This window comes from Varanus komodoensis, unplaced genomic scaffold, assembly GCF_004798865.1.
Source record: "Varanus komodoensis strain SLA01 unplaced genomic scaffold, ASM479886v1 scaffold7_1, whole genome shotgun sequence".
In the NCBI taxonomy this organism is placed as follows: domain Eukaryota; kingdom Metazoa; phylum Chordata; class Lepidosauria; order Squamata; family Varanidae; genus Varanus; species Varanus komodoensis.
Window position 1 is genome coordinate 2,619,750 of NW_025336479.1, and position 25,323 is coordinate 2,645,072.

The 25,323-nt window shown below is 43.2% G+C and overlaps 1 protein-coding gene across 4 annotated transcripts in view; it reads right to left on the reverse strand.

Annotated features, from left to right (window-relative positions):
* The window catches only part of RNF157 (ring finger protein 157), an 85,431-nt gene that overhangs the window by 27,048 nt on the left and 33,060 nt on the right, over positions 1–25,323 (reverse strand). For all 4 annotated transcript variants that reach the window (XM_044453804.1, XM_044453803.1, XM_044453802.1 and 1 more), the window contains exons 3-5: positions 9,330–9,418; positions 3,594–3,740; positions 57–174 (exon numbers count right to left, since the gene is read on the reverse strand). In XM_044453804.1, the coding sequence (XP_044309739.1) occupies positions 57–174; positions 3,594–3,740; positions 9,330–9,418 (354 nt within the window). The remainder of the gene's footprint in view (positions 1–56; positions 175–3,593; positions 3,741–9,329; positions 9,419–25,323) is intronic.

The following is a 25,323-nucleotide window of genomic DNA, read 5'->3' on the forward strand; positions in this document are numbered from 1 at the left end:
CCTGCAGCGCGGGAATATGAGGAAGCTCCTTCACGTTCGAGGCCATTCTGCCTTACCTCCTCCTCAGTCCATTCAGAGGGATCCACAGTGTGGGAGGGGAGGCAGAACTGCTGGCACACTCCTCGCTTGTAATGGACAGTCTCGGACTGCAAACTGTTGTCTCTGGGGATGTAGCTGCCACAAAAGGGGGAGGAGACAAAGTGAAAAACCAGGGCACATGTGCCTCTTCTTCCGCTTCTTAATTTTCTTTCTACGCTGCCCAAAAGCTGAAGCTCTCTGTGGCTGCATCCCAGCATGTGGCATTCCAGGCTGTGGAACCCAAGTCAAATGAACCAACCCCTCCTGAACAACCTTCCACTGGTTAGTAGTGACTTCCTTGTTCAGGCAGGCAGGCAGGCAGGCAGACAAATGTTTTTTATCCGAGGTTTAGTTTTATAAAATCTGTTCTGCCTGCCTCTGCTGTTTTTCTTGATATTGTTGCTTTATGACAGCAGAATTACTTTAATTGTTGAAAGCTGCCCCGAGTGATGCATAAATAAGGTTGGTGCAGAAATTTTTATATAAACATGCACATAAATCCCCCACAAGTAATCCTCCTTGAAAGGCATTCTGTAGTTCAAAGCTACTTTCAGTTCTGCCTAATAAATGCCTCCACCTGCAGGGCTAATTCCCAATTATCCAGATCAAGCCTCCCATCAAGATTCTCCAGTGCAGCGCTGGGCAGAAGGATGCTCCTCAGATGCTCAGGGCCCTCCAGCATTCCCGGCCATTGGCTGTGCTGGCAGGAGGCTCTGAGAGCTGAAGTCCAACACACCTGGAGAACCACCCTCTGCTCAGTCCTGCTCTAGTGGTATCTTCAGGGCTCATTTCAGGGCAATGCAGTGTGCAACAGCCTGTACTAAATGCCAAGCACATTAATCCATTGGAAGGCATTCATTTTCATCTTGGCAGCATCCGCACAATTCAGCTCAGAGTGGCTTTTGGGATAATACTTTGCTACTGCTTCTTTGGGAATCTGCAGTGACACATCAAAAACCATTCCACGTGGAAGTCAGTGCATGTTGTCCAAAGTCATTCTGGGCTTCATCCAGCCTTTCCACGGGCTGGCATGATCCTGAGAGTCTACAGTTTAAATTGCTAAAGGTGCCCTTGAGGCCACTCTCCGGAGTTTGATTGGTTAATAGCCTGTGCCTAGTCGATTCGTGCTTCCTGTACTTTCAATGATTCATCACAAGGCCTTTGCAACATGCCATGTTGTTCTTCTATTGCTGAAAAATGCTTTGTTGCATGGCCTTGTGATGAGCTGACTGAACACAGGTTAACAGTCTCCAGCTAAACACTGGTTAATAGCCTGTGTTTGGGCCTCGCACCTGCTTTTGTTCTTGCCTTCAATTTCTCTGTTTACTTGTTGGGATTCCATGTGATTTCACATGCTGATTCCCTCCCTGAACCTTCTGATGCTTGCAGCAGCATCTCTTCTGTACCCACCTGCTTAGCCTTAGAGTATCATGCACAGGAAGTACAAGTTCTGCAGAATAAAGCATGGGACTGTACCCAATATTAGACTAGTTCATGGGTCCTCAAACTATGGCCTGTGGGTCGGATCCGGCCCGCCATGGAGGTTTTGGACTCGCTGTGCACACACCCAGCGGCAGCTTGCTCATGCGGGGATCATTTTGGACTCCCTCGGAGAAAAGGATCTCCTTGCGAGCAAGCCGGCGCCTCATCATGTGCATGCCCAGCAGCGGCTTGCTCACAAGGAGGTCGTTTTGGACTTGCTCAAAGAAAATGATCTCCACGCACACCCTGGCCAGGTCCAGCCCGGCCCGCACCCCCCACCTGCTCCACCTTGGCAGTCCGCACCCATCGCTGACACCTTTCAACTGGCCCCCTGTTGAAAAAGTTTGAGGACCCCTGGACTAGCTTAAGGTCCATTCATTTCAGTGGGTTTACTCTACATAGGATACAACCTACACATCTGAACTTTACTCTAGTGCTTGCTACCTTCTATTAAAGGAGTTAATCAACAATGCTTGGATACTTCTGTTATCATCAGTATTGGCTTGTGAATGAGCCAATATTGGCTTATTTTATATATTTAGCTATGATGTAATTGTCAGAGTCTGTACTTCCACATTTTGATTCCCTCTGACCTTACTGCTCACATTTTCCTCTCTCTGCTCATGGATATATATCTCTGTCAACTGAGGATAACACTTCATGGATCAGATAAAGTAAACTCTAGCCAGTGAAAGCTTCTACAGTTAGTTAGCTCTAGATGATTTGCTGTGTTTGCTATTTAGCATGAATACTCAAAACATCTTTAGTGCAGTTAATTCTAAAACTAGGCACTTTTTGACCTCTCTACACTCTGGCAAATTTATTAATTTACTAATTGTATTTCTATACCACCCACCAGCTGACACTCTGACAATACTGATAATTTTATTTTGTACAGTTTGCAGTTGTTTGCCAAGTGCTAAAGTGTCTCAAAGAAGTGCTCCTTCTGGAAGGGAAGCACAACCTGCACTATTTGTTGCTGGCGGAGAAAATGCAGTGTCATTTCCAGACAGTGCCATCCAACTAATTAAGCACGACTATAAGTTTCGTGCTTAATTTAGCTGCATGTACCATAAGCACCTATTGGCAACTTTAGTGGTACATTTCCCCTGTCTCTGACACCTTCCCATTGCTAAGAGTCTAAAGGCTTCTTTGGGTGTTCCTGAGCTTCCTTCTTGAGGGAATCTGATAAGGGACAATCAATGGCTCTACTGTTAAGAATGCCAGGCTGTTTACTTTAATCTACATTCAATATTATGTCAATATAAGAAGTCAAGCAATTACTCTCCAGTTATGTTTCCTTCTAAAGGGATGGATTAGAACCCTCACAAGCTCTCAGTTCTTGGAGATGTGTGACAATATGGCAGAGGTTAAAATGTAAAAGAACATCAATTGATTCCACTCCCAGCTTTTAGAAAGGATGTGATGATACCTCTTTTCAATTTAGCCTTTTAAAATGTGTCCTTTTAATGTTTTACTATTTTTAATGTTCCTGTTTTACTGCCTTTAAAGGTTGTATACCACCTTGATGGCTTTTTAGCATATTCAAGCAGGATATACAGAATAAAAATGAACAAATAAATAAAAAAGAGGATTCCACTTTCTTTTGGGGCATTCAAATGACCCCCCTATATGCATATATTCAACACATGGATGGGGAGGAAGACAGAGCATCCCCAACGTTGTGCCCGTCAATGTGGGCTCTACACACACGTGCGAACGTGCACAGAAACCCTGACTGTGGAGGAGTCCAGATCATGTTGAAAGTCTCTGATTGTACAGCTGTATATGCAAATGAGCAAGCACCCCTTTGAAATGACACTTGGATGATGTGGTTTTCAAGGGGCAGAGCCAGCAGGCAAAGCTCAACAGTCTCCTTTTCACATTGGATATTGGATATTCATGTAGTGGGAGCTCATTTGAACTCCCCTTTTGAGTGTGCAGAAAAGAATCAGGTATAATTGTCATAGTACTTTGGCGAACACATTCTTGATCGGTTCTACATTCCTGTTTTCAACGTGGCCCTTAATTACCTCACAACTCCATTCTGGAATTCCTCAGTAGCTTGATAATAAATTGTGATAGCCACCCGTGCGTCAGTATCAAATGTGAACTCCACGTTGTAATGGACTTTTGCTTTGCTGACTTCCTCTCCCGGTGTCTTCACTTCCTCTGCACACCTGGTAGATCAAGACACTGTTAGACCAATAAGGTAGACAATTACTTTTCTTGCTTGAAAAGGTGGACTACTCTTTACCACTATCAGACGCTGATCTATCCTTCAACACCTTGGAGAAAAACACTAGTGAACGCCAGCAACTGTCCGCTATTTTGCTCACTATTTGCATTTTTCCTTTTCCTTCCCTTTAGGACTAGGCTGTGCATTTTGCTCCTCCCAACCTGGAGTACTCTGTGCCTGAAGAAAAGAGTGCAAGAAAGAACAGTGCATAAGCCAATTTCCTGAAGCAAGTTTGTACTGTCCTTCGGCAGGCTTGCTCACACTATTCTCATTCATTACATGAGAATGGGATGTAGCACTGGCCCTGTGAGATGGGGAACAGAACAAGCATTTTTAAAAAAGACATTATCTAGAAAAGCATTCAAGGGCCAGCTTACTATTAAGCTCTGGCTACATATCCAAAGTCTGGGACAACAGCTATTTACAACAAGATTACTGCAACAGTGTATTATGGGGATAAAAGTAGAACAACTCTATAAGAGAATTGTTCCAGCTGTATACCAAAGAAAGTGACTGAGGTCTGATTACCCCACTGACTTTTAAAGAAAAATGACGAAGTCCAGAAATGTTCAGGACGGAAAGAGAAAGTACCAACTATGACTTTCCTTGCATCCTGGGCTTCCTTGCCTATTGTTTGGATTCTCTGGGGGAAATCATGGGCTTATTGCTTTTGTAAGAGCAGAGGGATCCCAAAGGAATACTGATCATAGGTTCACACTATAGCACTTTAAGTGGCTTAAAGTGCAAGGGCTCCTGTTGCTTTTTCTAACAGCCCTTTAATCATTTATCTCCCTACTGACCCACTGTTGACATGCCTCATTATTATTATTAAATCTAGCACAATGCCAGCACCAATTAAGAGCGTGCATGTAAGCCATATGGCTGCCACATTCTAAGCAGAACCATGAAATGTGGCATCATGTGAGATCTCCCCTCTCCTTCCAAACAAATGCACATGCACTCTCACTGCAGCCTCGGGCCTGTTGAAACAGAATCGGGGGAATGGGCAGCTCAAGGCAACACTGATACTCCCAGCTGCACCTTTGGATAAGAGGCCAAGCTTCATCCTGAAGATGTTTCTTGGAAATAAAACCCAATATATATTTCTGTGTGCCTCTGAGGTTAGTGTGAGGGAAGACAGTGAGAATGGGAAGATTTTCTCCTGTCCTTGTACTTCTGCCGCCAATCAGCCTTGCAAGCTACATCAGGATTCCAGGGGTACTAGTTCATTTTATTCCAAATTGGGGCAAGGTAAGAGACAGCACTGGTTTCCCTCAGCTCTTATTAGAACTCATCTCTCCATATATCCGCTCACTGCGGAACGGATATTGCTGCCTATGGGTTTTCCTCCCCTTACTTTCCTTTTTGTACCTGAATTTCCACTCCTTGGCAACAACTTCCTGAAAGTAGCTGAAGGTACAGGATGCTAGGAGAGAAGGGCCAGAGAAGGGCCATTCCCAGGACACACTGTTGCCGTTACAAAAATCCATAAAAAGAGACAATAAAAATGCAATAAAAGCATCAGAAAATTGGAAAAAATATTAAAAAGTTTAAAACAGCTAAAAACAAACAATACCAAACAATGACTCTGCAAGATACCTGGGACGGGTAATCCCTCTCAGGCCCAAGTGCGTCTTTAAAAGCCTCAGAGAAGAGGCCTGCCTTAACTTGGCACCAAAAATATGACAAATATGGTGCCAACCAGGCTGCAGTGGGGAGGTTGTTCCATACATGGGAAGCCACCAGAGAACGCCCTCCCCCTTGGTGCCACTCTCTGCACTTCCCTTGGAGGTGGCATGTGGAGGGAGGCCCCAGAGGTCGAGCTCAGTGTCCAAGTAAATTGCGCTTGAGAGATGTACTCCGACAGGTATGGCAGTCCTCAGCTGTGTAAGGCTGTATAGCAGAGGTCCTCAAACGTTTTCAACAGGGGGCCAGCTGACAGGTGCCAGTGGTGAGCACGGGCCGCCAAGGTGGTGCTGGCGGGGGGGGGGGGGGGGGGGGGGGGCAGGGCGTGGGCACATGCACGTGCACGCAGGGCAAGGCGGGGACGGGGGTGGGACACGGGGTGAGGTGCTGGCTTGCTCACGAGGAGATCATTTTCTCTGAGTGAGTCCAAAACAACCTCCTCACAAGCAAGCTGCTGCCGGGCACGCGCATGGCGAGGTGCCAGCTTGCTCATGAGGAGACCGTTTTCTCAGGGAGTCCAAAATGACCTCCTCACAAGCCAGCCATGAGCGCCCGGCAAGTGCAAAACCTGTGGGGCGGGCTGGTTAAAAGGGCATGGCGGGCCGGATCTGGCTGTGGGCCTTAGTTTGAGGACCCATGCTTTATAGGATAGAACCAGCACCTTGAATTAGAACTGGAAGCATATAGGCCGCCAATGCAAGCAGGCCAGAACCAGTCTTGTGTGTTTAGACATACAAGTCCCAGTTATTAGTCTGGCTGCCATGTTCTGCACCAGCTACGGCTTCTGAACCATCTTCAAGGGCAGCCCAACGTAGAGTGAATTGAAATAATCTAGTTTAGAGATTACCAGAGCATAGATTACCAAAGCCAGGCTATCCCTGTCCAGATAGAGACGTAGCTGGGCCACCAGCTTAAGCTAGTAGAAGGCACTCCAAGCCACTGAGGCCAACTGAATCTCAAGTGACAAAGATGGATCAAGGAGCACTCCCAAGCTATGAACCTCTTCCTGCAAGGGGAGGGCAACCCCCATCTAGAACAGGTTGAACACTCTCTATCTGGTAAAAGAAACCACCCAGCAACGGCATCCCAATCTTGTCTGGATTGAATTTCAGTTTCATCCAGTCCACTGTCACAACCAAGAACTGGTTTAGCACACTCACAGCCTCACCTGCTGAAGAGGAAAGGAGAAACAGACCTGTTTGTATCAGCATACCGATAGCTACACACTCCAAAACTCCAGATTACCCCATGCAGCAGTTCCATGTAGATGTTGAATAGTATGGAGGACAGAACAGACCCCTGAGAAACCACATGTTGAAGAATCCACTGGGCTAAACAACCTTCTGCTCAGACACCACCTTTTGGAGGCAGCCCTCTATGTAGGACCAAACTACGCCAGTGCAGTGTCCCCAAAGCCCAACTCAGAAAGCTGCTTCAGAAGGGCACCATGGTCAATGGTACTGAAAGCTGCCAGGAGGTCAAGCAGTATCAACTGGGTCGCACTCCCTTCCCTCTCTCCCAGCATAGTTAATTATACAGGGCAGCCAAGGCTGCTGAAATGGATAATCAGTCTCATCCAAGAGTGCTTGCAGTTGATTGGCAACCACTCTCAAGATCCCTGCCCAGGAAAGGAACATTTGCTACTGGACTGAAGTTATTCAGATCTTCTGGGTCAAGGGAAGGTTTCTTCAGAAGTGGTCTCACCATCACCTCTTAAGGCAGCATGGGATCACTCCCTCTTGCAAAGAGGCATTACTCACCTCCCTGGCCTCTAACTGGTGGAAAGCACTCAGGTTGTTACCACTGTAGCACTGCCTAGTCTTTGCAAAGTCTATTTTCCTTGAACTCCTCCAGTCCCCTCCACTCTAAAACACTGAACTTTATTTGGCAGCAGTTCCAGCCCAGCAACCAGAATGAATCATCTGAATCCTGTTGTCACCTGCAGTGACGCTGAAAGCCAAGCAGGGAAGATGGAGACACAAGGAAGGCGAGCAGTTTTACCGAAATCTGCATAACTCCTCTCGAAAGCAGCCACTCTTAATCTCTGCACTAATCTTGAGGAGCTACACACGGATATCCCCTGCTGCACAGAGCTGTTGATGGATTGCTTTCAACAGGCTACTTCAAAACAGAGCCACCCAGAACTGGTAGCCAATTCCCATGTTACTATTTTTAGTCATATTCAAAAAGTGCCAGCCTTCTGAAGAGCAAAACAGCACATGTCACCATCAGTTGAGAGATGGCCAATGTATCTGAATAGCTGAGTTTCCCAAGGATAAATACAGAAGTGGAGGGCCCCTGATTCTTTCCTGGTCTCATATTTAATGTGGGGAGCGGGGAATATGGGCAGAAGCACAAGCTTCGATCAGAAAAGGATCAGCTCTTCAGTTTAGTATGCACTGAAGGGAATTCTAGCATCACACATATGCATCATTTACAGTTGATGCGCCTGTACACACCTTCTATTATCTAAACATGTTCTTTTTTGACCCCAGGTTCAAGAAGTAAAATAAGGATCAGCATGCAGACATCTAAACAGAGGGCATCTTTTGTCCATATGAATAACCACCAACAATCAAAGGGTAGAACATCATGCTGTCCCCCACTGGAATATACTTTTAAGAGCGGCAAAGATTTAAATTTCCAGTTTGTAATGTGAAGATATCTTTGGTGCCTTAAGAAACAGTTACACTGGCAGAAACTTTTATAAAGGGAGGGCCATAGAACATACGCTTTGCATTTAGAAAGTCCCTTGCCCAATTCTTTGCACATTTACCCAAAAGATTCTCAATTAAAAGGACTGGAAATAACCAAGTACTTGAAACATAAGCACCAAGTCATGAGCACAGAAACTGCCTTGTGCTGACTTACTGCACCAGTCCATCTATCCCAGTACTGCCAACACTGACTGGCAGTCATGGCTCTCCAGACTCTTGGGCAGCTGTCTTTTCCAGTCCTGCCTGGAGATGCCAGAGCCTGAACCTGGGACTTTTTGCACACAAAGCATGTGCTACTGCTGAGCTTACAGCCTCATGGTCTGAGCCAGCCTAAGGGGAATTTGAGTGTGTTTCATGCCTTTTGACCTGCTGAGTCTGAAGCTGCTTGTACTGAACAACATGCTTTACCTTGACTCTGAAAGCGAGGATGGAAGCCAAGAGAGCAAGCCCGCTCCTTAACATCAAAGGAACATCAACAGAGCAGCCTTCTGCAACACTCTAATGCCGAAACTATAGATATTAAAACTAAGAATGGCTGCTAAACACACTGTATTATTAATAAAATGGAATTCATTTTGTGATTAGAGCAATGCACAGTTCAGAAATAGCACCTATTATCTTACAAGAAGAGTCCCCAGTATTTTTGTGTCCTGTGGTTACATTTGGATTGCTAAAAAGACATTAAATGTATGACTGAAAATGACTGCTGAGGGTGTGCAGGAATAGTCACAAAATGGTTGTCGTGGCGATGGGGCCACTCAGAAAAATTGGGGTGTGTATCCTACTATAGCTCTCTATGTATTTTCAACTTAGACTCTCAGTATTAAGGGGTCCTCAAGATTACATCAAAATTGGTTAAATGGTGACTCCAAATGCAAGTATATGCTGTTACGGATTGGCTGCCACCCTTATTTTAGGGTCAACCCCAAAATGTGTTGCTCTGTGCAAACAAATTCGGATTCCGCAGGTCAAAGAACATGAACACACACACATACACACAAGCAAGCAAATTCCTCTGAAAAAGTCTCAAAACATCTCCCTGACTATAACCCTTATTAATCTGTTTTCTTGCTTCCACTTGAGACCAAAGTTCAGGATATTACAAACCTTTGTTTAAAGAAACTTACTTGACTAGGCGCAATGTGTCCTTGCGGACATTGATCAAGCTTCTCAATGTCTTCACTGGCTCCTGCGGTGGTGGGGCAGCATAAGGAAACTAGACAGGAAAGAGGAAACAAAGTGGATTGGTCATCTGAAGTGTCGTTCAGTCCATAAGGCCCTACCTGCAGTGACTGGCACAAAGGTTCATTCCATCCTGCACAGACAACAGGAACCCTTGTAGGTATTCCTTCATTCTCAAGACTGACCGCTCAAAAATCACCAAAGGCACCAGCCAGGTTCAGACAACTGGATAACCTGCACTCAAGGTTTAAATATGGGTTGCTGCTGAATCAAGAACTGCCACTGAAATGTGGGTTATGCTGTTGTCTGAACACAGTCAAGGAACCATGATAAACAGCTGATAATATACAACCTGACCACAAAACATGTGCTCTCTTCAGAGTTTGTTCGTGGTTAGCAAACCATAGCTTGTTATTGCAGCTGGGTTCCGACAAAAGCAGAACAAGCTATGGTTCAACAATGAGCTATGCCCAACCCATATTCAACCCTTGAGTATTAGTTATTTTGTCTGAACACAGCTAGTGCATTAGAGCCTACCATATGTTGAGACATGGGACCTTTTCAGGTCTCCTGATGAAGAAAGAGAACTACAACTTGAAACACATGTGCCCCTAAATAGTTTCCAGAAAATGTTTAGCTCTCCACTTTCCTTTTTTCTCATGCTGGCAGTCTTCCCTTTCACCCTTTTGCTTTGCTTGAGGACTACTGCCCTGAAAGGACGACTGTAAGTATTTTAAATAAACAAAAAAGAAAAAAGAAATTATATAGTTATAATCAGAGGTGTTACTCTTGTTTAGTGAAGGGTTGCGATTTCCTGATCTGAAATCAGGACCTTTGCTGAAGGGGCACGGTGAAGTATGTGTGCAAGTGTGTTTGTGTGGGTGGCCACTTGTAGGTGCTCACGGATGTTAAAGGAGGCACCAGCAAATAAATGTGCACTTTATGATGCTGCTGTGGAGAATCCCAGAATATGGGGACTGTGGGGAGGAGAGACACACAAGGCACCTTGGGAACCATTTCTAATATGACAATTGTCACAAGAAAGTTTTTGGATGGGGGAACAGGCAAATGCCCGTTAAGACAGATGCCTGTTAGATGCACAATGCTCAAGGAAAAAATGTACATCTCCTTGTCATGCTGATAGAAAGAGGTTCCCCCAAAAGAAGAGATGGCAAAGAAAATGAGGACAAAAGTTAAGATTCTGAGGATAGGGCCTCCTCCCTGGGCAGCAGCAACTAAGAAAATAAATGAAGGAGCATTTACTTTCTTGAAGTACCGGGCTGGACTGGGTTTCTGGAAAGACAAACACACATGCACACATACATCACCGTGTGCCTTCATTTTTCAAATGAGCCTGGTTGAAAGCCCCGTGACACTCAAGCAGGTACAGCTGCGGTTTCTGCCTCTTCCTGGAAGAGTGCTTCAATTTAAAAGATCCAATTACATTTTTCTCCATGCCTGCTGTGACAGCAAAACCTCCCAAGCAGTAGCAGAATATATTCCATGCATGCATTGTGGGCACATTACAGCTGCCTTGGGAACCTTTGTCCTAAGATATTTGTACTGAGGGTGGAGGTGGGGCGGGCGAGAGAGAGAGCAAGCGAGCGAATGAGCGAGCGACCAAGCAAGTAAGCACACACACAGGCTGTTCCACTGCAGCCTTCAACAGTAAACGCCATATCTGTACTGATTCAAACGTAATTCAGGGAGAAAGATGGAAGCAGTTGACAGCACCTTGCAGCCCCCTTATCCATGAGCACCTCCTCCCCCTTTCCAATTGCTCTTATAATAGCCTGATGTGCCAAGCGTAGCAAGAGAGGGTATTTTTAGCCTGCTGATGCAGCAGAACATTGATTTAGATCAGTATCTGATGGTGGGTACGGTGATTATTCTTGGCCTGCCTGTCATGGAATGAATACTGATTTTCCTATTTAACCAGCTGTGCTCCAGAGGCAAAAAAGGAATAATGCCAGCTTGATACTGGTCACCAGCAGTGCAGTGTAACAAAAGCAAGGGGAAGTGTGTGGGGAGAAGAGAAGCCCACTCTGGAAGGCGGTTTGCCTGGAAAGAAGGAAATGAGCAGCCCAGACAGTGAGGCTGGCATGGGGTGACCCATGCAGAATCGATGCTGTCAAATAAAGAGGGCTATGCAGAAGCGCCCTGTCATGACCTCGAGTCATTAATGTTGCTTGGCTGAAGCTCTCCCATTAAGGCACACTTCCGCTTAAGTATGAGAAATGATACCAGCCAAGGCTGCATTAAGTGTGCTCATGATTATTTCAAAGGGACCGATGCCATTTGGAGAATATCTAAGCTGTTAATAAAACCCCATCCCCAACTTTATTCCTGTCCTGCCTGGATGTGTGAAACCGAGACAAAGTCCATTCATGGGATTTGAGTACAGTCTGCACTGTGGTTTATTCATTTTCCCAATTGTGCCAAAAAAAGTGGAAACCAAGACTGGACCATATAGCAGTGTTACATTATCTTTTCTATATTCTTGTACGATGATGGAATATAATGCTGCTTAGGTGTTCAACCTATCCTGGATTGGACTGTACTCTCCCTAAAGGAATGGGTTGAATGGCTTGGGAATAGTCCGGGCCCAGCATTGTTCTGTGAGGTTCAGGTGGAAGAGTTGGCCAAACGTGTTTTAAACCAGCTTTGACTGGTACAAGCCAGCTGAGCCCTTTCCTAGAAGATATGATCTGGCTACAGTCATGCATGCCTTAGATTACTGTAACTCACTCTGTTCAGAGCTGGCTTTGGTTTGCGGCTTGTAAGCTTCAGTCAGCACAAAGCAGAACACACCAAAGAGAGCACAAGACCTGTACAAATATACCAACCTCACTGGACTTCTTTAATTGGACCTCTTCATTTGCTTCTGGGTCCAATTAAAAATGCTGGCATTGACCTTAAACAGTCCTACATTGTTCTGTGTAGAAGCATCCTACTAAATTCTGCAAGGCTTATACCCAGGTAAGTGGGAACAGGATTGCCCTAAACGGCCTAAAGCAACCTTCCCCAACATGGTGCCCTCTAGAAGTGCTGGCATACAGATGGCATACATGGCATACAGTTTTGGAACTTCATCTCACAAGATGTTAGTCAGGTTAGGGTTAGGGTTAGGCTTTCCAACTTGCCTTTAAAAACTCTTCACTAGAGGACTTGGAAGTGGGTTTATCACTGCTGTTATTTTTTGCTCTGATATGTATTGATTTGTTTTAATCCTTTTTTAAACAAGAGCCAATGTGGGATGGAAATTAGTACAGGACTGGGCCTCAAGAGACTCAGGTTTGAGTCTCTGCTCAGCCATGAAGTTCACTGGGTGACTTTGGCCAGTCACTGACTCTTAGCCTGAACTACCTCTCAGGTCTGTTGTGAGAACAGAAAATAGAAAGAAGAGGGGTATGGAAACGGCTTTAAGTTCTTTGCAGGAAATAGGTGGGCTATACATATAACAAACAAACAATGCTTTATCTGTATTAGATTCTGTCAGCCTGTCATTCTTTACTGTTAGCCAGTTTGGGTGTTCATTTTTGAATAGTAAAGTGCAGTACAAATTTTTCAGAAAAAGAAGTGACATAAAATTTAACCATTGTATTCATTTCATAATTCCACTCTCATTAGCAACACGAGAAAGCTGCCAGGCCCCGCTGTTTCACTGACCAGCATGACAGTTTTACACAGAACACTGCGCTTTGGTGAATATAATAGACAATTAACCTACTATAAGCAGCTTTGACAACCACTGATAAAGGAACAGGCCAAATGTATTATGTGTTATGTACAAGCAGCAGTGGCAACTAGGTCCTGCAATCCTTCCAGGTTGTATACACACTCAAATCCAAAAAGTGAGAAGGGCAAGAGACCACTCAACCCAAACTGAAAGCAGGTAAGGGTGAAGTGTACCTTTATCTCTCCCCAGCACAGGCAAGGGGTGGGCCTTCAAATGGTGGCAGACTGCAACTTCCACCAATCACAGCCAGCGTAGCTGATAATGAGGGATGATGAGAGCAGCAGATCAATGTCCTCTACAGAACCAGCACTCTTCTCCCACCCCATTGCGACATATTAAGGTTGAAACAGTCATTTGCCAACAGGGCAGCCATGCATCAGATAAAAATGCCTGAACTTGCAGGCTTGCCTCTTATTTCTTAATTTAAATAATGCATTACAAAAATTACAACAATCTATCAAAAGCATTCTACAATTCCAGTCAAACTATAACACATTCAGATTATAAAGGGATGAGTATCAATACTGTAAGAACATCCTGAAAGTAAAATATCCTTAAAATAGGGACCCTATACAAGTAGATCAGAGATAAAACTTATGAATATAGTTAAATATTAAATTGTGCCCAGCAATTCATAAGGGATAATATTGTCCTGGATATTATTTATTTATTATTTATTTATTAAAACATTTCTATGCCGCCGCTTGCCGAAGCCTCGGGGCGGCTTACAACACAATAAAATACAAAAATAACAATATAAAATTAAAATTAACAATATAAAATAAATCAAAAAATATAAAAATATTATCTTCCTATCCTAAAAGAAAACAGATTCTATTTTTCCATAAACCAATTTTCTTGGTTTCTCTTACTCTGTGAACTTGTAGGACTGGCCTTGTAAGGGGTAAGCCACACTGGTTTATCCTTGAACAACAAAATTGCTACAGTTATGGCATACTCATCCATAATTATCTCTCCCTCATTCCAAATTCATTTTATATAACTTCTGTCTGATAGAGGTAACTTCATGAAGAAGATACAGCAAGAGCATGTTTTTAAACTGCTACCTTGCTTCCATCAGATAAAGAATGTGGAAGTCTTGTGATCATGGCATCAATAACCCCACACTGACTGGATAAATGAGTGATCCAGTCATGACAATGAGGCTGCATTTCATGAGTCCTAGAACAGCTGGTTATGGAGTCAACCAGAGGAGAGGCTACCATGAATTAATTCTAAGTGATACCACTAAGGACCAAGTGAGAAATGTTACTGAACCAAATGGAAGCAATGCTTACAGTGCTATCAGATTTAAATATGTGTATTTATTCATTTTTAGACTTATTATCTGAAATGTATTATTCTCTAAAACTGATTATTATCTAAAACCTAATATCTATTTTGGAAAATGATCAAGGAAGTCCAACACAGACAGACTTGACTTCAAAAGAGAACTAAAATGAGGGACCTGATAAAAAGGAAACTGAAAGGGGGAGATATGAAGGATAAACCCCTTAAAAATGCTCACAGATTAGTCAAATCCACAATAATGAAAACTTGCTAAGGAAAGATACCACCAAGTCCATTGTGGCTAATGAACAATGCCAAGGAAGCTATTAGAGAGAAGGCAGCTTCCTTCAGAAAAGAGAAGTCTTGGCCAAATGTGGAAAACAGAAGGAAGCACAAGCTTGCACAGAGGAAATGCAAGCAGACTATAACAGATGCCCCAAAAAAAGCATTTTGGGAGCAAAACACTAATAGCATCAAGGCCAGCTATAAAGAATTCTTTAAATATATCAAAAACAGGAAATCAGCAGGACCATTGGGCAATAACGGAGTTAGAGGAGTACTAAAGGAGAATGAGATTGCAGAAAACCTGGAAGAATTCCTTTCATTTATCTTCACTGAAGAAGCTATAGGAAGGATATTTACGCCTGAACTGACGTTCTCAGGAAGAGCGTCTGAGGAACAGAGGCAGAATGTGGTAACAAATGATGAAGTTCTCAGTCTTCATAGTAATTTGAAAGTTAATAAATCACCAGGCCCAAATGGCATCCATCCTAGAATTCTTAAAGAATACAAATATGAAGTTGCTGATCTTCCAACAAAAACATTCCATACATCCTTAAGTTCAACCTCTATGCCAGAGGGCTGGAGAATGGCCAGTGAAACACCAATTTTTCAAAAGGGATCCGGAAAATTATGGATTGGTTTACTTAATGTCTGTTCTGGGTAAATTTGTCGAAAGCATTAGTAAAGATAAAATTAATAAATATATAGAAGGACAAGCCTTACGGGGAAAGAATGAAGCTAGCTTCTGCAAAAGTATGTCCTGTCTCTTTCAGAGATCTCCAAGATGCCAATAAACGTATGAACAGAGATGAGCTAGTAGACATTAATCGGGCTTCCAAAAGACTTTTGAGAAACTCCCCCACCAGAGGCTCTCGAAGAAAGTTATGGAAAGAAGCTGAAGCCATCTGAGGCCTTATAAGGCCTGTTCTGCACCAGGCCTGACTTCTTTGGAGAAGCCAGCTATATTCCTTGCCTGAATTTTAATGTTTTTGTTGCTGCAAGGTCTAGGAGAAAGGTGGGCTACTTGGCACCCTCCAGATATTTTGAACTATAATGCTCCAAATCTCTGACCATTGGCAGTGCTATTTATTTATTTATTTATTTATTTATTTATTTATTTAGGGGACATCTATGTCGCCCCATTCGCCGAAGCCTCGGGGCAGCTCACAACCATAAATAAATAGAATCCAATAAAACAATATAAATTAACTAGGGGTGTTGCAAGTAGTAGTCCAAAATGTTTGAAGAGCAACAGGTTATTACCCCTTGTCTAGTGGATTAAAAGTTCTTCAGCAATGACTCCTGAGAACATTTATCAGTCATGGAATAAGAGGGGAGATCTTATGGTGCAGTAATTGATTCAAGAACACAAAGCAAAGAGCAGGAATAAATGGTAAATTCTTCAAATGAAGGGATGTAAACAGTGGGGTCCCATACTGGAACCAATTCTTTTCAGCTGATTCATATAAAAATCTGAAATTAGGACTCAGCAGTGAAATGGCCAGGTTTGCTGATGGCTGTAAGGGCCAGGACATGGGCAGCAGCTGGGACAGGAAGATTGCCAGGACCAGGGTGCTGGTGTGAAGCAGGTCCTGCAGCTTAGCAGGGCTAGAGGCTGGTGGCATGGTCAACAATCCAGGTCATGGTCAAGGCAGCAGGCAGTCCAATATCATACAGGCAAGGGAGAGAGCACAGTCCAGAAACAGTCCTGTGGTCTGATGCCAGGGGAGCAGTCACATAAAGGTGGTGCAGACAAGAGGGGGCTGGAGCAGGGCAGGAACAAATGGAGCAGGCAAGAATGCACAGGAGCAGGGCCAGAGCAGACTAGGGCATGCAGAATCAAACAGGAGCAAGGCAGAAGCAGACCGGAACAAGGCAGGGGCTAACTAGAACTAGGCAAGAGCAACTGGAGCAACGAGGAGACTGGAGTATGCTGGAGTAAGGTGGGAGCAACTGGAGCAGGGATGGAACAAGGCAGGAGCAAACGAGAGCAGGGCTGGAGCAGGGCTCAGAGATGCAAGGGGCAGAGCACAAGGAGTCACCGAGACAACATGCATTGCTGTGCAAAGAACAGCTGTGCCAGAAAGCCTTTTATGATGCTGTTCAGGACCTCCAGCTGCCTCCTGACAATGGCATCAAATATTTAGGGTGGCTGAAATGAAAAGAAAAAGTGAAGTGCTCTAAAAGTATCTGGAAGACAAATGTGGTAAGCAAGTATAAAGTAATGGCTATTGGGGCAGAAGATCCCCATTTCAAGTATAACCTGACGGGATCTGAGCCGGCAGTGACTGTCAAAGAAAGCGACCTTGGAGTTGTGGTGGACAGCTCAGCGAAACTGTCAGCCCAGTGGAAGGCTGCTGCGAAAAAGGCAAACTCCATGTTAGGAAAGGAACAAAATAGAACTGCTATATAAATCTATGGTGTGACTGCACTTAGAATGTTATATAGAGTTCTGGTCACCAACCCTAAAAACAGATACTATAGAGCTGGAAAAGTTCAAAAGAAAGTGACTAAAATTATCTGTTTAAGTAAAGGTTATATAAGGGATTATTCTGTTTAGAAAAGAGGCAAATAAGGGAAGACATGATAGAGGTATATAGAATAGGTATGGTCTGGAGACAGTAGAAACATAGGAACAGAGTGAGTCAGAAGGGGTCTCCTGGGTCATCTAGTCTGACCTCTGACTCCAGTAGATTGCAAGTCTTTTTCCTCCTCTCTCATAACACTAGAACCCATGAAGCTGACTGGTGGGGCATTCAAGACAGATAAAAGGAAATACCTCTCCACACATGAAATCCCATTCCACAAGATGTAGTGCTGTTCACCAGTTTGTACAGCTTTAAAAGAGGACTGGACAAATTCATGGAAGATGAGACTATTAGTGGCTAGTACTATGGATAGTTATTTGCTTTCTCCAGTATCAGAGGCAGTATGCCTCTGTCCTGTTACTTTTCATTTGAATTTGATCAGAAGAGCTTGGATGGATGGATCCTTGGAAACACAGCTGACTGTTGAGGCTGATGAAAAAAGAGACTTGTTCATCTTAGGCAAAAGACTATGGAATATGCTCCCCAGAGAGGTCCACCTGGCACCAACTCTCTACTCTTTCTGGCACCAGGTAAAGACCTTTTTATTTAACCATTTTAAGAATTTTAATAATAATAATAATCTTACACAGTTACATGTTCTTTTTCTCCTTTCTTTTTTTCTTTAGTTATGAACTGTTGTTTATGTTGTATTATTATTGAATGTTTTAATTGTATTTTATATTACTATTTTTATCTCTTGTAAGCCGTCCCGAGGCTTGTTGCAAAGGACAGCACAGAAATGTTTTAATCAAATTAAATTTAAATTAAATTAATTAAAAGCAAGCAGGAGCAGGGTCATTCCACTGTCTTGCTACAGTTTTCAGCCTTCTGAAGCATGAAACTGGCAGCCTCTCCGAGAATCCAGCAGAAGGAATGGTTAGCTTGTAGACTGTCATTCAGGTTGATGCCTCACCCCCTAAAGAATGGAAAAGAAATATCTGGGCTGCGAAAGAGGCCTCATATTAGTCTAAAGTTCCATTCTCTGCTTGAAAAACAGTTTTCAGCCTTGGAAGCATTGCTAGGAACTTCCAGTCATCTTGGCCTGCATCATTATGTTTGGATCCATCATTGTCTGGGCCTAAGGAATCTCTCTGTGGATTGACTTGCTACCTATCTGGACCCTTTACTCCTTTGGAATTTGTGAAGACCCTACTATGAAAAACTGCCATGCTCCCAGGGACTGTGTGTACTTGTGGGCTTTATGTACTTTGGGAGATGTGAACTCCTAGGCTCAGCTGGGTAAAGGCCAATCTTAAATGCTGGATTTTCTCATGCCTGGACCTATGTAATGTAACTTTGGGATCCCAAAACTGGAGGCTTTGGTCAAAATATCTGCATGGGGGAACTTTTGTGGACTTCCTACTGAACATGTTTTTATATCTTAAATTTGTTAAACCTGGACCCACATCATGCAGAGGTTCTAATGAAGCGTGCAAGGTTAGTACTAACCTCTGCATAGCTATGCCAATTCATTCAGGTCTTTCCTTCAAACCTTTGGCTTTGATTGCTGACCCATATCCCCTAAGTCGCAACTGGAAAACCATTGTCAGGGTCTCTGGCTTCACTCTAGTTGCTATCCTACAGCAGTGGTGGCGAACCTATGGCACGCGTGCCACAGCGGGCATGCAGAGCTCTCTCTGTCAGCACGCGAGCCAAGTTGCCCCAGCATCACCCCAGCAGCCGAGCATCGGATAACAGCACACATAGGGGCCATGCGCATGCTCAGAAAGGAGCAGAGGTGCCAGGTGATGACGTCACTAGTTGCGACTCATTAGCTGTGATTTGTTCGAGCTTTCGCATGGCTGGTCAGTGTGCTGCCAAGGATAGATAGATCGATAGATAGATAGATATTTGCTTGGACTGACTGTGAGGTGTTTTTTCTAAACTAAAACCTCAGCTTTCAGGTTTTATTGCAGTGTTGGTACTTTGTGATAAATAAGTGGGTTTTGGGATACAGTTTGGGCACTCGGTCTCTAAAAGGTTCACCATCACTGCCCTAGAGGAACTGTCTTCTGCTATAAGTGGTTTTGAAGACTGCAACCTTTTCCCATGAAATTGCTTGTAATAAAACTCTCACAGATTTAAAATCTATGTCAGATGGTTAGATTTATGGTCTGCAGGCCCAAGAGCCTGACAGCTTGTGAGTTTCCCACAGATAGCTGGTTGGCCACTGTGTGAACTGAATCCTGGACTAAGTAGGCCTGTAGTCTGATTCAACATGACTCTTATGGTCATTGTAATAACCTAAGGCAGATTTTGTGGAAATGCAGCTGCAGTAGCTAAGCACTTCCATCTTGCACCAGCACAACTCAGTCCCAGAAAGTCCTAGATCCAGGCATGGATCATGTGACAGATTCTTTTCTAGAATTAGACATTATGAAATATGGGCACTAATTAGCTTGTAGCACAGTATTTCTTTTTATCAGTTTAGGAATAATAAAACAGAAGAATACCTTCAGTTTGCTAACATACCAGCCCCAAATTCATCCATGGATGAGAAAATAACAGGCTTCTACCTTACGTATTTTTGGCTGGTGGAAACAAACATCACCACGTCAAGCCTTTTGGTGCCACCAAGTGGTAGCATTCTGATGTTACTTTAAATCTGATCAACAAAAAGAAATGAGGACCATTGCGAAACCTGTCAAAATCGAGCTAAGGCAAGAACTCTTTCACTGAAGTAAAGGAAGTACCAATGCCTGTTGAAATAAATACTTTACTTGCAGACAAACAGCTTTAATTTTCCCAAATGTCTTCTCTGCTGTTCTCTATACTGTGACTCCTTCCACTGAAAACAATTACAGGGAACAGTAATTCAGCAGCCCTGGTGTTAGTTCTTTGGCGCCTTTTCTTCAAGGACTCTGACACACTCCTCATGGCTAATTTCAGTTCCGTGCAATTGCAGTAGGAATGTATCGCATTACTTTTCACATCAATGATATTCATATGTGGCTGGGAAGTAGACAAGCTCTTGTGCAGGATGGGAAGAAGAAAAAGGTGATCTGGGAAGCATGCTATGGTTCAGAAGAAACCCCCAGTGGTAAGACAGTTGCTGGACGGCCAGAGTTCTCATTCTAGAACCATCTCCTTCAGTTACTTGCAGGAATGGGCACGTCTGTCCATTTTGGTTTCTCTCAGTTTCTCATTTTCCCAATCTTAGATATGATTCATTCCAAACTTAGACAACCTTAAATTTGGGTTGTCACAAACTGATTTTTTTTTTCAGTCTGCATGAAAATGTTCTACTTGTGCACAACTCTACCTAACACACATTTGTTTTCCAAGTAATTTCCCTAAAGTATGCATTTTTAATGTTGGTTTTATATGTACATTTTATATATACTTTCCCCCAATGTATACAGACCAGAGCAATTGAATCTAACCAGAGGATTCAATTACAAAATTTGGAGACGTACAAATTGGAAGAGATAAGGAACAGAAGGCCCTTGCCTGTTTACCTCCTCATACAAGCTAGGCCTGCTTGTAACACCAAAGGGAACATGTAGGATGCTTCCACACTAGGGCTCTTCAGTGTTGCTAAAGCATTGCATTTTTGCTACAAACTGGAAAATTATGCCAACATATAACTGTATTTTCCAGCTACGAGGGGCGTTCAATGTATTCTCGGTATCAGCATGAAGAAAAAGGAATAATAAATTGAAATAATTTTTATTTTTCAATGTAATCCCCCTTAACTTCAATACACTTATTACATCTAGAAATTAACTTTTCAGTTCCCTGTAAATAATACCCTTCCTCCTTGTCTAAAAAATGTGTGTTAACTGCCGCCTTGAGCTCTTCATCGTCGGAAAATCGCTTTCCACGAAGATCTTTTTTAAAATTTGGGAATAGGTAGTAGTCACTGGGGACCAGGTCTGGGCTATAGGGTGGTGGTTTATTTCTTCGAACCACAGTCTCACACAGCAGCCTTCGAAACACACGCCGTGTGAACGGGCACGTTGTCATGAAGAAGCAACACACCTGCGGCCAGTTTTCCCTGCCTTTTTTCTTTAATTGCTTCTCTTAAATTACGCAGAGTGGTTGCATAAGATGCTGCATTTATGGTTTCACCTTTTTTTGTGTACTCGATCAATAAAATTCCCTTTGAGTCCCAAAACACTGCGGCCATGATTTTTCCGGCCGATGGAATGACTTTGAATTTCTTTGGAGGGTCAGCACCTTTTTTATGCCACTGCATGGACTCCTGCTTACTTTCAAGGTCATAGTGATGAACCCAAGTTTCATCTCCAGTAACAATCCGGTTAAAAATAGTCAATGGATCTTCAGCACAGAGCTCTAAAAACTCCCTACAGCACTCAACTCGCACTTGTTTCTGAGGCACCGTGAGCATTCTCGGCACCCATCTTGCACAGACCTTTGAAAGGTTAAGATGGTCATGAAAAATAGTAAATATGGTACCAATGGGTAGGTTTGTCATCTCTGCTAACATTTTGATTTTTATTCGGGCATCTTCCAATACAAGTTTCTCAATTTTTTTCACATTTTCTTTCGTAGAAGCAGTAACCGGCCCGCCCGAGCGAGGGTCATCTTCAATGCTTTCTCTGCCCCTTTTAAATTCACTTGATCACTTTTGAAAAGTAGATAATGAAGGTACAGAGTCCTGGTAAACGGCCACCATCTCTTCATGAATGAGTTTTTGACTTTTTCCTTGTTTTGTAAGGAACTTAATCACAGCGCGGTGCTCGATTTTCTTCAACATTGTCGCGTCAGTCATCATGGTCATCTTTCACTGAGGATTACTAGGGAACTAATGATCACACCTATTTGAAATTTGCATGTAAACCCTCAGATAGTGTCATTAGTTAATGAAATAATTAAATTACTGACATCAATAGCAAATCAACCTGATACAGAGAATACATTGAATGCCTCTCGTATGTTCACCCGAAAGCTACTATTCTGCTATGTTTTCTCAGAAGTATGCCCTGTTCGATTTGGCGAAATCCCTAGCAAGTTTGAGTAGAAACCTTTTCCTCAGAGCTTCTGCCTCTAACTGTTTCCTGTTCACTATGACACTGGAAACGTCTTGCCCCATAGCCTGCTCCTGTCCCCCACTTGAGAAGGGAATTACTTGTTTTCTTATTTTTATTATTTACTACCGCTCCTACAACAGTGGAATACAAGGCATTAGCTATTATGCTTAGGAGGCTTCTCTGCAAGAAGCAAGTAAACAAAGGATGGTGATCCTGAACCAAATGGTTACTGTAGAAACAACAGGTCTGTGAGTTATTAAAGTATTAGGCTGCAAGAATGGACCGTCAAGGCTAGAAAGATGTTTTACTGAATACATTCATACATTCAGCAGTCAACAAATAAGTTTTCCTGATGTGGAAGATGCTCTGCAGTTCATTTGGATGCATCTTAGCTCAGCCTGCTCCAACCTTTTTTGGACTGCAACGCCGATCGTTCTCGGCCTGCCTGACCATGAGCTCAAAGCTTCCATGGGTGAATGAAGTCAGTGAGGAGCTCTTCTAAACCTATGATTCATGGGAGCACTGTATAAACAAGGGCAAAACCAAAAGTTCTAAGTTCTGCTGCCATCACAAATGTTTTAACAGAGTGGCAGACTACATCCAAATATATTGCAGTGCTTCTAAGCAAGTCAAAATGCAGATCTGTGCCCTCTGAAAACATGACCATACATACTCCATAAGGGTTTTTTGCTGTGCTTGCCTGAGTCTTAATTGAACTATTGGCCCAAATAATGCATTTGTGTTGAGGGTCATGTGCTTCAGACTGGTGTGGAAACCTATCTGGTCTAATGCCTACTAAACAGAATCCAGACATTTAGTACCATTCCCTCTGCCCTCCATTCCCAGTCATGGCCACTCCAGCTCTGCAGAAGGGCCAGCTCCATCAGGCAGCAGTCATTCCATCAGGCTGCCTCAAAGGGTGATGAGGAGTAGGGCCATTTTCCTTCTTGCCTGCTAGTCTTTACAACAATGAGAAGGACAATCAGGGGTCTTCATTCTTAGATTCTGTGCCTGTCGGCTTGTTCACTAAATAGGTAGAATAGCACAGGCATTCTGAATCTGACTTTGGACTCTCTGATTTCCCTTGCTTCCGTGATCCTTAGAATATAGTCTGTATAGAATGAGCTGGGCTTCCAGGGTTACACAATCTAGAAAATCCTGCCTTACTTCAGGTAGATTTCCAGTCCTACATTTCCCCATGACTTGTATAGTGTTCCTTATCTTATTCAAGTTTAAAAAAATTTTAAAACCCTCAAATACTTTGAAAATCTGGTTTTTGTAAATAAAAATCATTCATGCAAAATAGATTTACTCAAAATAGATTTACTCAGTCTTCATTGTTATATATAAGGCTCGGTTTCTGGATCAAAAATGGCCTATTTTTAAATTTGTGGCTACACAAGGCAGCAAATGCATAGCTATTCCTCACCGAGCTCCAATATCAAGAAAGTCTTAGGCATTATTCTAATTCAGATAAATGCCACCAAGCAGAATCAAGACACCTCAGGGGTTGCAATGTAAGTTCTTGTTGCTGCTTAGATAGATCACAGCAGAACTTTCCACCCTACATTATGCTGTATCAGCAGAACATTGGAAAATTGCATTGATCATCAAGTACTGCCAAAGAGAATTCAATAGGAAAGGCAAATGCAGGGATTGATTTCAGTCCCACAAAAGGGAAGGGTAACAAAGCCAAAAGGATTTGACACAAGAACAAGCATTTGATGCTGTTGCAAGATACACACTTGGACTGTTACAGATTTGGCAAGGTGCCTTCAAATTACTTTATTAAAATAAGAAATTCAAACCATGAGCGGGGGAAGGGCAGTTTAGGTTCAGCTGCAACTGAAGCTATTCCGGTCTTGCTCCAGTTTAGGCTAATCATTTCCAGCAATCTGTTTAGCATATATAACTAGGCAGTCCTCTTCCACGTCACATGGAAAGAGCTAAGCTTTGGATCAAAGCTCCCATCAATTCTAGCCAATGGTAAGGTACGATGCAAATTATAATCCACAGCAACTACAGGTACACCTGCTCAGGATGGGTGATTTGTAATGATCTTTGCACAATGGGATTGACAGTGTGAGCAAGCCAATAAGGTCTAAAACTACTGAAACTGAGTGACAGCAGTCAGTACTATGAAACATCCATGAAACAAAAAATTAATTCTAAATGCTTAGTAAACATTTGTTTTACTCGCATTGTTTAATTTTAATTGTGTAAACAGAGTTTCGTAACACATGAAGAAACACCAAACTCAAAGAGGGAGGAAAGGCTTTCACAAACAATCATAGTACTGTTACTGTGCTTAGGTGACTTCAAGATTGTATGTCTATGAACTAATTTAAAAGTTGCCCAACTCATGTTACAAGGAGGCAGAAGGGCTTGTAGCCCAATCCCCACCTGAGGTTTCCCAGCTGCAGTCCTGGGAAAGAGGCCATCACCTCTTAGGGCCAGCAGAGGATACGTGCAGGTATGGGCAGCGTGCTGCTCACCCTGACCTAAATCTTCTCCCAAAGTTTCTCACTTGATGTGCTCGTTCTGGTCCTGTTTTTGGAGAGCCAGTAAGTGTACTGTCACATCAAGGGTTTTGTGCCTTGCTTGATCTTATATTTGGACTCAGTAGTCTGAGTTTTAATTCCTGGTTCTGTTCTGCTTCAGATTCGGATTCAGTCAAGATGCTCCTATACTGGTGAAGGTTCTGTTCCAATTAACGAAAAAGGGATATGAAGATATCTTCTGGGTGTTGGCTCCAGCTCAGTTTGACGCCTTGAAGAAAATTGTACTATGCTGCTTTTAAAATTGTTCTTGGGGTTTTTAAAAATGTTGACATGTGAGCAGTGACAGCAAACTCTTACATATTAGTGGGATGCCTGGAGCTTCCAGGCTAGCATTAAGGAGGAGAGGGTCTGTGTACGCTTCAAAGTTCCCACAGGGCCCACTACATCCTTTAAAAACCTCTGCACTAGATCTGGTGCTCATGAAAAAGACAAATTAGCAGGTTTCTTGTCCAGCAAATAAAAGGGATTAGCCCAGGTCCCTCAGG